We start from the raw sequence: 15,049 nt of genomic DNA on the forward strand, positions 1-15,049 counted from the left end.
TGGCTAGAACATAGACTTTGTAAAGAGAAGTAATATGAAGTGTGAATAGAGAGGTATGTGGGAGGTGAATTGTCAAGGGCTTTAAATGCTAGACTGAGGAATTTATATTTTATTATACAAGCACTAGGGAGCCACTAAAGACTTTTATACAGGGGAATGGCATGGTCAGACCTTTGCCATTTGACTGTTTTGGCAGATTTGTGGAAGGTAAATTACAGGAAAAGACTGGAAATGAGGAGAACAATTAGCATGATATTGAAAGAGTTCAGTCGAGATGAAAGAGTTCATTCGAGATGATGATGGTCTGAGGAAGAATAATATATAGCTGGCAGAACAAGTTATGGTATATGAATATGATGGAATACTGCTTTGCTGTAAGAAATGATGATAGGGATGGTTTCAGAAAAACATGGGAACACTTTTGTGGACTGATGATAAAAAGTGAAGTGAGCAAGAAGCAGGAGAATGTTGTGTGCAGTAACAGCAATGCTATAAAGATAATCAACCTTGAAAGACTTAGTAACCTCGATGGATACAATGATTCACCACATTTCTGAAGACCTCATGATGAACTATTATATCCACCTCTAGAGAACTGATAAACTCAGAGTGCAGATTGGAGCATTTTTTTTCTCTTTCTTTTTCTTGTTTTTATTTATTTATTGGGAACATGGCTAATGTGGAAAAGTTTTTCATGACTTCACATGTATAATGAATATTGTATTTCTTGCCTTCTCAGTGGGTAGGGGAACAGGTAGAGGGAGTGAGGATTTGGAATTGAAAATAAAATAAATAGGCTAGAAGAAAACCTCTATTTGACAGTACAAAAAAAAAAGAATATAAAGTGGAAAAAAGAGGGTGAACATGAAAGATGTCAAGGTAAAATTGGTTAGACTTTGCAACTGATTGGGATTTGAGAAGTAGAAGGGTTCAGGATGACTCTAGGGTCTGACATGTGACTACCTTGGAGAATGGTTTCTAGTACTGGCAAACTTCCTTAAATGCTTAAATATTCCCTGGGGATATCACTGAAGACTGCAAAACTGCCAACCATAAAAATCACCAACAGTGAGAGAGCTAACTGAACTTTATTATAACACTCTAGCCCCTATGGATATAACTGTAACATGTTCAAAATGATGACTCATAGTCATCAAGAAAACATTAAAATTACTTTAGAGGCAAAGCACATGATTTTGAACTAGGCATTAAAAGTGCTAAGTTCTCTCTAATTTTCTAGTGTTTCAGTATAATCTTGGCAAATATCTTATCCTTCTTAGCTCCAGTTTTCCAATTTATAAAGGATCGACATCAGGGTACTGTTTTTAAGTCAAGCAGTATAAAATATTTAGTATTTGGGTGACTTTTAATAAGTATAAGGTAGTTATTTTTTTAATTACCTCATTTTAAAAAGCACATTAGGCTATTTTGAATAGCACCTAACAACGCCTTGCACATAATAGATGTTCTGTAAATGTTTGTTGAATTGATTTTCTGCTATTTTTTAAAAATCTATTTATGAGATTTCAGGTTCCATATCAATTCTTTAATTCATTGTAATAATTTAATAGTATTCAAAGGTCCTAGGATTTTAGGCTTGGAAGCGACTTTGGCGATCATTAAGTTTAATCCCCTGATTTTACAAATAAGATGAAAGCAACTGATTTTAAATCATTTTTTCTCTTTTATAGATCGAGCTGGAAGCATCAGTACCCTTGATTCTTTGGACTTTGCAAGATATTCAGATGATGGGAACAGGGAGACCGATGAGAGAGTAGCAGGTGAGCAAGGTTATAGCAACTGAAATTGATCTGAAAATTTTGGCACACTAAAAACTTTCAAATGGCATTCGTCACCTGGTGGCCAGCCACTAGATAATAAGCCTTCCTACAGTTAGGTTGGCTGATACTCAAATGGTAGTTATTATATGTATTTTATGTAATGTGCTTCATGTAAGAAGGTGATGCAAATGACATGAGACTTTGTATCTTCAGAGATGGTGATAGATTTACACTGATATATATTTAATCTTGTGGCTAGGGCTAATGAGAAGCAGCTTGGTGTGGTGGATAGAGGACCAGAATTAGGAAGACCAGGAAGATTCAAGACATACCTAGCTCTGTGATCATAGACAAGTCACTTAACCTCTCAGTACCCTAGTCTACTCTCTGAGACTGTAAGTTATAGAAGAGTTACCAGTATTCAATTGTGGGAAGTTTCCCCATCAACAGTTTCCTGTGTGGAGGAAGTCAACACCCTCACCAAAAGGGACAAAAATCCTATTCATTAAATCCTGCTGGAGACATTTGTGAGATACAGGGGTAGGAGTGTAGAATGGCCAGGGAAGTGAGGAAAGTTGACTTGTTCATGAAGATTGAATGAGTGACCATTTTAGCATTTTATAATAATCCAAATAATCTTATCCCATAAATGCTGCTTTTCATAGAAGATACATTTTGCATTTTTATAGATAGGTTTTCATTTTAGGAGGCCCAAGGCTTAATCAATATTCTTGTTATTTATTTGCAGTATTTTTAGTGTTTTTGTTAAAATGACACATGAATGAGGAGAGAGAGCAGATAAATACTGAATACCTGGAGCCAACTGATTATCCCTGGTAATGGAGGTTGGATGATAATAAAGCACATACATCTGACTCAATTCTCCAGTTGTCATGAACTTCTAAATTTTTTCCTAGAACTCCTCAAAAATACTGGCAAATATTGGCATATTTTAATTTCACCTCCTTTTATTGTCCCTTTACCCCTTCTGATGGGTAGTGAGCTGTTTTGTCTTTTATAGACAGTGAAATGACTAGCTAGAAGAAACAAGAGTAACAGAAGGCCTGCATAACCCCCCAGACCTTGATAATTAAGAATTTAATGTATTTTAATTTTTAAAAATAATTTAGTGCTTATTTTTATACTTTACAAAATGTAACTTCTAACTTTGCACTTGAAGTTTTTTGGATTATAAATCCTAATCAGAAAGTATAATTCTCTATGTGTTATGGAACTCTTTAACTTAAAAAGAGAAAAATATGTGGAAAATAAAATTGCACTGAAATCATTTTTACTATTTATAAAAATCTGTCACTTAAGCAAATGAACAATGTATATGGTAGTGAAGACACTTATCAAAACAGTTTCACTTAAGCATGATAACCAGTTTTCATAGATTTTTACCAGTCTACTACCCAGTGCTAATGCCTTAAAACCTCATCAAAAGACCAATATTGTATAAAATATAATTTGTCCTGTTATCTGCCATTGGACCACACACAAACCCCACTAAGTCAGAAGAAACATCTAAGAAACCACAAAATCTTTTTGACTTTCCTGAACAAGTCTTGGGCAGAAGAGGTCATGGATAACACAGGTATGTGTCCAGTTGCCCTATCAGGTAAGTGTAGGGAATTCTCCAACCCTTATGTTGTCAACAGTTATTGGCCATGTTCTTTAGACAGATGTTGGTCATCTTTACAGATCTTTTGCTACCTTAAAATTCTGAGATTTTTTTTTCATTTTTTTCTTTGTTTACAATAGGCTCTTCCTGTTCTGGGCATCATTTCTAAAGTATCTCTGGCAATGCCAAATTTTTACTCTAAGCATTCTTCAAACATAAAGATAGCCTGGTGCTATCTTTTCCCTTGAATAGTTTCTCCATTGTATTTCCTTTACAAGAATTACAACTTTTAAGGATGTTCCTAATGTTAGGAATAGATTGTTTTCTTTTGAGGTCATGTCTTTTCTGAGTAAGCTGAAGGAAAAATATTTTTCATCATAACTTGGAAATAAATGGTTTCTTATCACATTGTGATGCATAAATGATTGAAGTGACTCATTTCATTCTAATATTGGTTTAATGTAACAGGGATTTATTTTAGGTAAAGGATTTGGTATATGGTTTCTGGTAAAGTTAGTGTCGCCATGTTTATAATCTGTCTTTTGAAGGTATTCAAGTTTTATAGATTATAATAAGTGGCATTTGAATCTTAGACATTTGGGTTGTAATTCTCTGTAGAGTACTTTGATTTTTTAAAGTTCTGGTCTCCCATTCTTTTCAGCATCCAATTGAAAATAGTTGTCTTGCTCCACATACTCACATTTTCATCTTCTACAAAATCTTTTCCTTTTTTTAGCATGTAATCTCATCATCTTTGTGTGTCTCTGACGTTTTTTAGGTACACTTCACCAATGCCAGAAAACATCTATTCACATTACTTTATTCAATTATATAGCCTTGTTTTTACATATATGTGTATATATGTTATTATTTGTTAATGTCTTCAGTGAAGAAAAAAACAGTAGATTTGTAAAAAAATATTCTTTTTATTATATTAAGAAAAATGGCAGCTTAAGATCCTTGTTCTTAATTTAGGAGTATTGCTGTGCAGATCTTTTGAACTATCCTATATCATTGCAGAGAAAATAAAGGCATTCTTATTCAAACACTAGATGATTTACTTGTAGTCATGTCAAAGACAGACCATCTTTCTTAGAGCTTAGAAGAATGTAAATGAGACTTTAATTGATGAATTTGCTCATTGTTCTTCCTAGATGAATAGATATCTGTATATGTAACCTGTATACAAAAGTTCATTGCCAAACATGGTTAGAACAGGGTAAGAAAAATCTCTTCAGAACTTCCAGTTTGAAGCCTAATGGTTGAAGCTATTGCTTACCTCCTCAGAACCAGATATCCTGGCCTGGCTTCCTGTTTTTTCATAGTTTCATGAATTCTGCTATTTCAGATTCCGTATTGCCCTAGATACCTAGGGAGCTGCTATGACTTGCAGAATTCAGTAGCAGGAAAGACATTGTGGAATACAACATTGGTGAAACAAATTACTTGTCATTTTTCTCATACATAGTACTGTGGTTTGCCATATCCAAGAAGGAATTTTCCCAAGGGTAGAACAAATTGATAACCTTAATTAGAGATAGAAGGTAACCATCAGGGGCTTTCCATTCCCAAAAAATCTGCCTGGAGACCAGATATGAAAATTTCTCCATGCTGCTTCTTAGAGATAATCTGAATCTCGTTAATCTTTGTTGTCACTGGTCCATTCTTATCCTCACATCAAGAATTATCTATTCTTCTTTCCTTTGTCGTATCATTTTCATTTTCTGATTTATAGAATCCTTTTTTAACAATATACCAAATCCTCTACAGATATAGATAGAAATATATAACTAGAGCTGTTACAAGAAAGAAAGTATAGCAAGGTTATATTACTTTGAAAGTATTGCTTCCTCTGCCTTTGAAGCTAAAGTTGAAAGTAAACTCAAAAAATATAATATTGTTGTAGATGACTGTACTCATCAAAAATACACTTTTGTTAGTGTGTTTACTTTTGTTGTTTAATCCATTAGCTTACACAGTTGAAAGCAGTAAAGAAATCAAATCTATCAAATAGCATTCTTTTTGGTCACTGAACCAACTGACTGCACTCAATAATGTGGTTGAATAGACTAAATCGGGCATAAGGTTAGATGTTTGTGTCTAGGAACTTCATCAGATTCCCATTACACTTTGCTGTTGTTGAAAAATAAGAAGGAGAAAGAGACTTTTGACAACAGCAGCAGCTTGTGGCTGGTGCACACCCAACAAAAAAAGGTATGAATATAGCAAATAAACATGGGTGAGTGGAAAACTAAGGTGAGTTTAAGCATCTCTTCAAAATATTGTATTTTGGAAACATGAACAGATCTCTTAACAACTTTAAATTATTGAAACTATTAAGTGCTACCTGTTCAGATAATCTTATGAGTATGTAGTTAACATATAAAGGGAAATGATACCTAAGAAAATTGACCATAGTTCTTGATTCACCCTCATAAATTCTAAAGTATTTGTTCATAAAGCATTAATCGTATACACATGTGTGCATATTTCTTTATATGTGTTTTTCTCGAATATTTTTATTGTGTGATCCTCATTGAATTACCTTAATAAGGATATGTTTGTAATAACATCGCAATAACTGTTCTAAATGCACACAAGCAGTTGTTTGGAGGCTTTAGATTAGAATTGGAACAGAATTTAAACAATTATAGTATATATACAGAGGTAAGGACATAAAGATAAATGGAGATAAATTATCATTATTCATATAGTTTGTAGTGAAAAAACTGACATCATACCAAATACTTCTCTACAAAGTTTTGCACAATGTACTTAAATCTACAGACCTACATAAATATCTGTACAAACTATATTAGTATCCCTCCCCCCCCCAATCATCTTTTGTCTTTGGAAACTATTTTTTCAATTCACTGTGGAGATAGTGGAAAGTACACAAATGGCAATAAGGAAAACTGAGTTTTAGTCCCAGCTCTACAACTAATTAGCAATGCAGTTAGAACACCTTGTTTAATTTCTCTCTGTGTCAAGTTTCCTCATCTGTAAAATGAAGAGAAGTTCTCTGTTAGTTTCCGGTTCAGAAATGTGTTGAACCTATGTATATATGAGTTCACATTTAGATAAAGGTGTGGTAATATATATACCCATGCAGATATTATATTTTTATGTAGACATGAATTTGCTATAAATAAAATATCATATAGCTTTCAGAGCTGGAATGTACATCAAAAATCACCTAGTCCAATTCCTTCATTTAATAAATGAGGAAATTAAGGCATGAAAAGGTATAATATATTGCCCAAGAATATAACCTTATCCTTTTAGCACTTTCTTAATATGTTTATTCTTTTCATCACTTTTCCTTTTAGATTACTTTCATGATCAATAAGAAATATGAGGTCTCTGCTATGTATATAATATCTTATTCTGAAACATTTTTTAAATATATGTTTTGAGAGTTATGGAGCTTGGAAATGGTGGTCTGATCTTTATTGTGGTTTCTTTCAGATTCATTGTGAAAAATTAAAACTAGTTGACAAACTTGACATTTTATTATCAATTATATGAGTATTCTAAAGTATATTTCTTAAAAATTTCTATTTTTCTTCTTCTGTAAGAGGAACTAAATTTCTACTTTTAAGTTCCCGTTCTTTTTTCTTTATGTACCTGTTCTGTTTCTTTGATGTCATATAATTGGTCAGGAAAGAAACAGGGTTGTTATAGAATCATGTCTTCTAAAAACTGTAAGCACTTAATATGGAAAGATATACTAAATAGAAAAGAACAACAAAACCAATATATCTTAATCCATCAAGAAAAATTTACAGAATGTGGTAACACAGTCCCAGGTTTCTGTCTCTGTTCCTTTCAGTTCTGTCTCCCACAGGGCAAAAAGAAAAAAAAAATCTGATAAATAGTTTACTTGGTACTAATGGGGCAACTCAGACAATTTTTAATATAAAGTATACCTAGCTGTGAGTTATGCACAGGATGCAGAAAAAAGTCCTGATCCAAAGAAGAGAATATGTAAATGCTAATACAGTTTCATAACAGGATCATAGAATTTAGTTAGAACTGGAGGGAACTTTAGAGATCCCATAGTCCAACCCCTTCATTTTACAGAGGAGAAAACTAAAGTCCAGTAATGACTGACTTACACAGATTGTGAAGCTGAAAGTCAGTCATATAGATCCTGTGATTCTGAGCTTCTTTTATACCACATTTACCCTCCATTGCTTCTGACTTTGAGCTTTTTGGGGGGTGGGGGGCAATGAGGGTTAAGTGACTTTCCCAGGGTCACACAGCTAGTTAAGTGTCAAGTGTCTGAGATCGGATTTGAACTCAGGTCCTCCTGAATCCAGGGCTGGTGCTTTACCCATTGTGCCACCTAGCTGCCCCCAACATTGAGCTTTTTAATGTACTTTTTGCAAACTACATGTTACATTTGATCCTCTCAAAGAACACTGCAAAGTAGTTATGCTAGTGTCTTCATTTGACAAATGAGGTGACAAACCTACAGAAATAACTTGACTTGCCCTTGGTCACACAGCTAGCAAATGGTAGAACTGGGACTAGAATCTAAGTCTTCTAACTCCATATCCAATGTTCTTTCCAGTTTTACCTAGCTGTCCTATGCTGTATGATAGCTGCTGAATACTTGGGGAAGATTAGCCATCAGGGTGGTAAGAAGGAGAATGTTTTCTTAATAATTGGAACTCTGAAAAGTAACGTGCTCTGGGTTAACCAATGTTCAGATTTAATTATTCATCTAACAAGTATTTATTAAGTAACATATATAATAGTACAATAATAGTAGTAATAATGGCTAGCATTTACGTAGCACTTTACAAATACTATTTTATCCTTACAACAACCTTGGGAAGTAGGTGCTATTATTATCTGTTTTCCATATAAGAAAACTGAGACAAGGAGAGGTTCTGTGACTTGCCCAGGGTCACACAGCTAGTAATTGTCTGAGGCAGATTTGAACTTAGGTTTTCCTGTCTTTAGGTCCAGCTCTCTATTCACTGTGCCATCTGTCTGCTCTTTATTGGGCCTTGCAATTCATACTTTTCCTAAAATTGGAGAAATGAATGGTCCAGGTAATGCTTCTTGCTTGACAAGGCATTGGGTAGGGAGTTTCTCTTAGGCACTGAATACCAGGAGAGAAGTTTTGGTGGGGTTTGTCTTTACTTCCCACTCTTGGAGAAAGAAGACAGGTTTTTGGTTTTTGGTTTTTCTTCCCAAGAAAACTTGTTTTGGGGACCATGGAATGGGATGAAAGAAGATAAGGAAACATCATCTTATTATGAAATTAGGTCACCTTATTTGAACTTTTATTCTAATGGTGAAGCCATTAAGCATTTAACTTGGTTTAAGAGCAGGCTCAATCAGGAGGTCTTTAAAATGTCAGAAATAGATAAATTTAGCATAAATTTCTCAAACTATGTATAAATTGAAAAATTGAGCTACAGCAATAAAGAAATGGTATTTTTTTTTTTGCTGGGCAATGGGGGTTAAGTGACTTGCCCAGGGTCACACAGCTAATAAGTGTCAAGTATCTGAGGTCGGATTTAAACTCAAGCCCTCCTGAATCCAGGGCCAGTGCTCTATCCACTGCGCCACCTAGCTGCCCCAATGGTATTCTTTTTCATCCTGATTTGAACTAAAATAAAATTTACACCATTTTTCCTCTTCCTATCAAGAATGTTCTATTGATTTCTGAGTTTCTGCCCTCCAAAGAAATAAAGTATCATTATCTTTCAGCATCTGGTTTGGAAGTAAAAGTTGACTTCAATAGTTTTTTTTGTCATCACTTCAGGTGGCCTTCAGTAAGTTTAGTATATAGAGTTTTAAAATTTGTATTATATTTAATAGAACTAGTCTCAATGGAATTACATTGTTTAAAAGTTGTAGCTAATCAGTGAACAGCATGGAGGATTAAAAATAATTTTTGAGAAACGTTGAAATTAATAAATTCAGTCTCTCAAGAGTTTATTATTGGCCAATTCATTTAAAGTTTTAGTTATACATTTTGATACAGAAAAAGGTAAGTTGACTAATATATTTCATAATAGCACTGCTGATCAGAACCTTTATACTTTTTTATTCGAATCTCATATATGTATTTTACTTATAGACATGCTGTATGGCTTCTAATTTGAACTTCTCTTTGGAAAATGTATGTTGTCTAACAAGAAACATGCAGCAGAGTGCTTTTATTTTGATAGGCTCTATCTGTTCAGTCTTGTATTTTTTTTTTTTTGTGGTATTTGACAATGTATTTGTACTAAAATTTTAATTCTTGCCGTCTGACATGGGTTTTTCTGGCTTTCTGTGCCCTAACCATACAGTGTTTTGCTCTTAATTCACCTTAACTTTCTCCAGTTAAATTTCTGAGTTTTTTCGAGTTTGTGTTTTAAACCAGTATTTTTTTTTTATTTCATATTTCTGTCATTCTGGGGTAGAGCACTCCTGATCTGCAATTGTTCTGTTAATGTGTCTTAGTATTAAGAGACTTAAAAAATTAGAAAACACAACTAAACGCTGCTTCAACCAAAAATCAGTTAACTTAAAGTTTTTAGGTCCAACAATGAACCACCATACCATATAACCCTCATGTATGCCACTGAGCACAGCAAGAATGTGTTCGCAGTCTTACATAAAACAGCGGTATTAATTTTCAACACTAAGAGTTTGGGGAATACTTTAACTTTGTTGCACAGAAATATTTGCAGATCAGCTTTGCCAACTACCAAAAAGAAGTATTAACACATGCCCTCTCATTAGATCTTTAGTTATGCTTTCACATTGCTGCAGTTAAATTCTGTGCATCAAAAAAGTAGTTTTCACGTAGCAGATGTGATTTAGTTACATCCTAAGGTTTTGATGACTAAGTGCAAACTGAGTGAAACTTTTTTTTCCATACAGACTTAGTTTCTAGTTACTACCATGAATACCAAGACATTTTTCAGTGAACTAATTTTTAAAAATAATTTAAAATTATTTTTCAAATGATAGCACACATTTTCCTAGATTATGTCTAAAAATCTACATTTTGCTTATTTATAGATGGTTGTAGAAGAAATAATTTTTTAAAACCTTTTAGATTTTTGAATATCTGGTTCTGATTAGCTACAAAACTAGTCATAGAAATTTCTGAATCAAAGAAAATGTCCTAGTTCTTAAGTTATATGAGCATATTAGTCTTCCTCATGGATAAAAATAGTATATTAATTTTTTAAATTGTCCATTTTATGGTTTAATGTATAATTAGGTTGTGATAAAAAAAATTGTTAGTTTGTTATAAAACAAGAAAGACTTCAAAACACGATTTGAAAAGTTCTTTTTAAAAGGCACATGATGCAGTGTTTCCACTGTTGATTTTGGAAAGAGAGGACTGGGGTTCTTATACCATTTCAGGCACTTAATACCTGTGTGACGTCAAACAAGTCACTTAACCTCTCTGGCCCTCAGGTTTTCTCAACTACAAAATAAGATGGTTGAACTAGAGGATTCCTATGGTTCCTTCCAGCTCTCAGTTTGTCAACTTAAAAGTACATTCTTTGACAGGGAGAGAAAGTATTTTGTATTAAGAACTCAGAGCTAAAAAAATAAAAAAATTTTAAAAAATTTTAAAAAATTTAAAAAAATTTAAAAAAAAAAAAAAAAAGAACTCAGAGCTACTACTTCTCCCCCCTGTAGCCATTGGACAAAATTGTATCTTTCTTGTGCTTTAAGAAAATCCAAAATTATTTTCCTTCTAAGTCTTATTTAGGATAGAGTCCAAAAGGAAACCAATTATTGTACCTTCATATTTCTAATCCCTAAAGTAAGTACTTTGAATGTTTTCTTGTAGTCATGTAATTTAAGTATTATGTTTGCTACCTAAAAAATAAACCTTTGGGCTTGTTTTGTTACTAGAAAAATACAGATATCATGAGAATTATTTAACAATTAGAAAATGTATCACTAATTTATGAAATAGGTCTGTCAAAGAGGTTTCCATTTTCTTCATTTTAAATATTATTTGAAATAGTTATTTTTAAAGTATTTAGTTCAATTAATCCTTTAGATATTATATTTTTAAGTAGTTCAGGCATCACCTACTTATTCCATCATTCACAAAAATTTATCAATAGAGACATTTCATTTCTCTTCCTAACTTTGGCTGAGTTAGGGAGAAGTATTTAGATGTTGCATATTTCACTTTATATGAAGAAAATATTTTACATTTTAGAATTCTTTTAAAAATAGAACAATTCCTTGTCAGACAGCTAGAACATTTGGTCAATTTACTTAGAATACTAGTAATGCTATGGAAAATGTTCACCAGTTTGCTTTCAGACCAACTCTGCTGCATGCTTTCATGAGTTCCATAAAGATTGCATGCTTTCTGTTTTCAATACAAACTGTATTTTTTTTTCATACCCATCCTTGCTTTTTATTTTTTATTTTTGTTTCCCTTTTCTTGGTTGGATGCCTGTGTGTGTTTAATCCAAATCCCTGTCCAGTCCTGGAGTTTGAACTACGGAAAGCCAAGGAGACCATTCAGGCCCTCCGAGCCAACCTGACACAAGCTGCAGGTGGTGTACATAAAACTTTTCTTTAGACTTTATAATTTGACAATGTAGAACTAGTTGAGATTTTTTCATATGGTAGAGATCCTAAAGTCTGTTTGTACATTTCTTCCCCCCAGAAAATGAAGTTCCTTTACAGGAACGAAAAAATTACAAATCAAGTCCTGAAATTCAGGTAGGCGATTTGTCAGAGAAATGTGCATAAATATCTTACATTCAATAGTAGACCAAAATGATTGAGGGGGGAAAAGGACTTATAATCTCATTTCTATTTTTTGTTTCTAGGAGCCAATCAAACCTCTTGAAAAAAGAGCTCTAAACTTCCTAGTGAATGAATTTTTACTAAAGAATAACTACAAACTTACATCAATAACTTTTTCTGATGAAAATGATGATCAGGTAAAGTTTGAATAAGTCATCGTAAATTCTTAAAATGTTGGTTTATTTAACATCTAAATTAGTCTAGTTTTTTTTTTCCATGTTTATGGGAGGTTTATGTTTCTGTTATCAGATTGGTTAGCCAAAAGTCATCAAAGAGATCTATCTTCTCCTTCCCTTAGATACTTAACACATATAGCTTCTATTCTGTGCAAAAATTTGCTTCACATACTACTATGAGACTTACCCTGCAGGGACAGAAAGAGTTTTTCTTAAAATTGTAATCACTATTTGTGATTAAAATTAAATGTGATCATATAAGCAAAAATATCAGCATCAACCATGTTGGATCATGACCTTCCTCTATGAATAAGTATTCATCCTTGGATTCCAGTAGCATTGTAGCTTAATAAATAGAAAGGGGGAAAATAAATAGAAGAGGGGGGAAAATCTTCACAGAATCTCTATGGAATAATTGTATGTGTGTCCTAGGGGCTACTGTACTTGTCCAAATTGTTTTTAGACAGAAAGCCTGGCACACATATCGTGCCTAGTCAATGCTCTAAGAATCTGGACTTGTTCTGGAATTAACTTGTATTCCAGGACCTCCCAGAGTTTTCTGCTTTTAACCTATCTTGCAGGGCCTAAACCTTAGGGCCAGTCCTATCCAAAGGGGTCCACTCAAAGCTCTGTGGACTAAAGCTAGTCTGGGCCTGGACCTCTACAGTAGTTTCACAGTTGAGCTGGCCCACCCAAGGATTATATTGGCAGAGTCAGACATATGAAATTATCTTTTTAAGATATGTTGGGGGAAGAAGGGTGAGAAAGTGGCACCTAAAGCCCTGTTTTTGCTCCACTTTGGACTCAGGAACTACCATTCTGGCATAAAGAAGAATTGTGAAGAACTTAGAGAACATTCAAAGGAGAGCTCTTCAAATGATGAACAGGTTATAATAAAGTTATACCTATAAGGAAAAGCATTAAAAGAGTTGGCCTTCTTTTATCCAGACTTAGTAATCCCAGAGTTGGCACATTAACTCATTGCTATTGCACTGAAGATAATGACCAATTGTGTTCCACTTTCCTGTCCTGAGGACAGAAAAAGTAAATTGGCTTATAGTGCAACCTGAGGAATTTATATTTGTTGCTTGCTTTAGTCGATAAGTATCCCTTAAAGTGACTTACTGAAGTAGGTTATGGGGACTTCTCAAAGAGAAATTTTCAAATATTCCCCTAATATTCTAGAAACAAAAAAGAGATGGCATATTAGATAACTGCAAATATTGGCTAATATTTTGATTCTGTGACTGTAATATTTAAGGTGCTTCATTATTTCTGTTTCATCTGGCTCTTGGAAGCTCCATAGAAATTTTTATTCCCCACTTTTCATTAGTCCCAAGCACACAGAAGGAACCTGTATCCATTTTTTTACCTTTCCTTTTATTTTTTAACTTCTCAAACTGAATATTTTTCTTCTGTGTGAGGAATATTTTACAAAATGAGGAGCATGCCATACACGAGGTCCATGTGTACATTTTACCTGCCTTTTTACCTTAAGAGAAGAATATAGCTGGTAGCTTATACCTAAAGGTTGGTGCTCATAGAGTTCCAGTTTATGTTGTTTTGTTGTTATCATCACTGTTATTTTTTAAATTGGCTACCCAGACCATATACTTAAATGTCTAGCAGTTAATATCGATTTGGAGGGTTTTTTTAAATGATTTACATTAAAATAAGGATTACAATTTTTTTAAAATCCTGAACGGGATCCAAGAGACTTAAGAGTCTTAACAGGACAAACTCCTTGTAAGCTGGGAAGAGGTGACATAGTGGCATCATCTTTGGAATATCTTAACTCATTGGAACCACAGGCTAAAAGCCTAGCTGGGTCAGTTTTATCTTTGATCCTCTTTAGAAAGATAAACATCATGTAGTTTGTGACAGATCTTTTGGCCATTACCTTAAATAAAGGCTATTTGTTCTATAAAAACTATGAAACAATATCATGACTCTTTTGGTTTAGCTGTTTCCCTAAAATTTATCAAGATAGCACATCTCACCTTATGTAATATTTCACAAAAATATATCTTATTAAAACGTCTTCAACTTTTTTAGCAGTTAAACCTGATGGATGGATAAAGCAGTTAAATATTTGATTACTTCTTATGTCAAGACACTGTGCAATATAATAATAATAAATGCTGCTGTACAATTAAATGACATGTTTCAAATAACCAACCAAACAAGAAATAGGGAAAATATGGATTATAGGAGAAATATTCTGGAAATGCATACAGCCATTCAGACAGCCAGCTATATATGATCTGTTTAGGAAAATAGTTAACAGTTATTTCACTATGATTTTTCTATATTTTAACATATAATTGTACTTTTAACATTTAACATCTTTGTGTTCATTCAGTGGGCAGATATTTCTAACCTTTTTACCACTAGCCACAATAATGATTATATCCTCTACTGCATTAACATAAGAGTCTGTCACTTTGGTGTACTCTTAGTATAAAGTATATGTTTAGCAGAGGTGCAATCATATTTTAAGAACATAGGATTGAATATGTTTACCACTTAAGATTATATAGAACCATCTTTTACAGAAGATAATGCAAGTCATCTTTAAATTTTTATTATTTCTTGGACTGAAAATTAAGACCAAGGTAGTCTTTATTACATTTAACTACTAACTAGTTTTAATTGCTGTAGTTGTC

The 15,049-nt window shown here is 33.3% G+C and overlaps 1 protein-coding gene across 4 annotated transcripts in view; it reads left to right on the forward strand.

Moving 5' to 3' along the window:
- The window catches only part of RELCH (RAB11 binding and LisH domain, coiled-coil and HEAT repeat containing), a 142,680-nt gene that overhangs the window by 38,478 nt on the left and 89,153 nt on the right, over positions 1 to 15,049 (forward strand). For 3 of the 4 annotated variants that reach the window (XM_043994389.1, XM_043994417.1, XM_043994398.1), the window contains exons 2-5: positions 1,692 to 1,781; positions 11,880 to 11,951; positions 12,065 to 12,120; positions 12,231 to 12,344. In XM_043994389.1, coding sequence (XP_043850324.1) covers positions 1,692 to 1,781; positions 11,880 to 11,951; positions 12,065 to 12,120; positions 12,231 to 12,344 — 332 coding nt within the window. The remainder of the gene's footprint in view (positions 1 to 1,691; positions 1,782 to 11,879; positions 11,952 to 12,064; positions 12,121 to 12,230; positions 12,345 to 15,049) is intronic. The other variant, XM_043994408.1, reaches the window with a different exon arrangement.

This window comes from Dromiciops gliroides, chromosome 1 (assembly GCF_019393635.1).
Source record: "Dromiciops gliroides isolate mDroGli1 chromosome 1, mDroGli1.pri, whole genome shotgun sequence".
NCBI classification, from domain to species: Eukaryota; Metazoa; Chordata; class Mammalia; order Microbiotheria; family Microbiotheriidae; genus Dromiciops; species Dromiciops gliroides.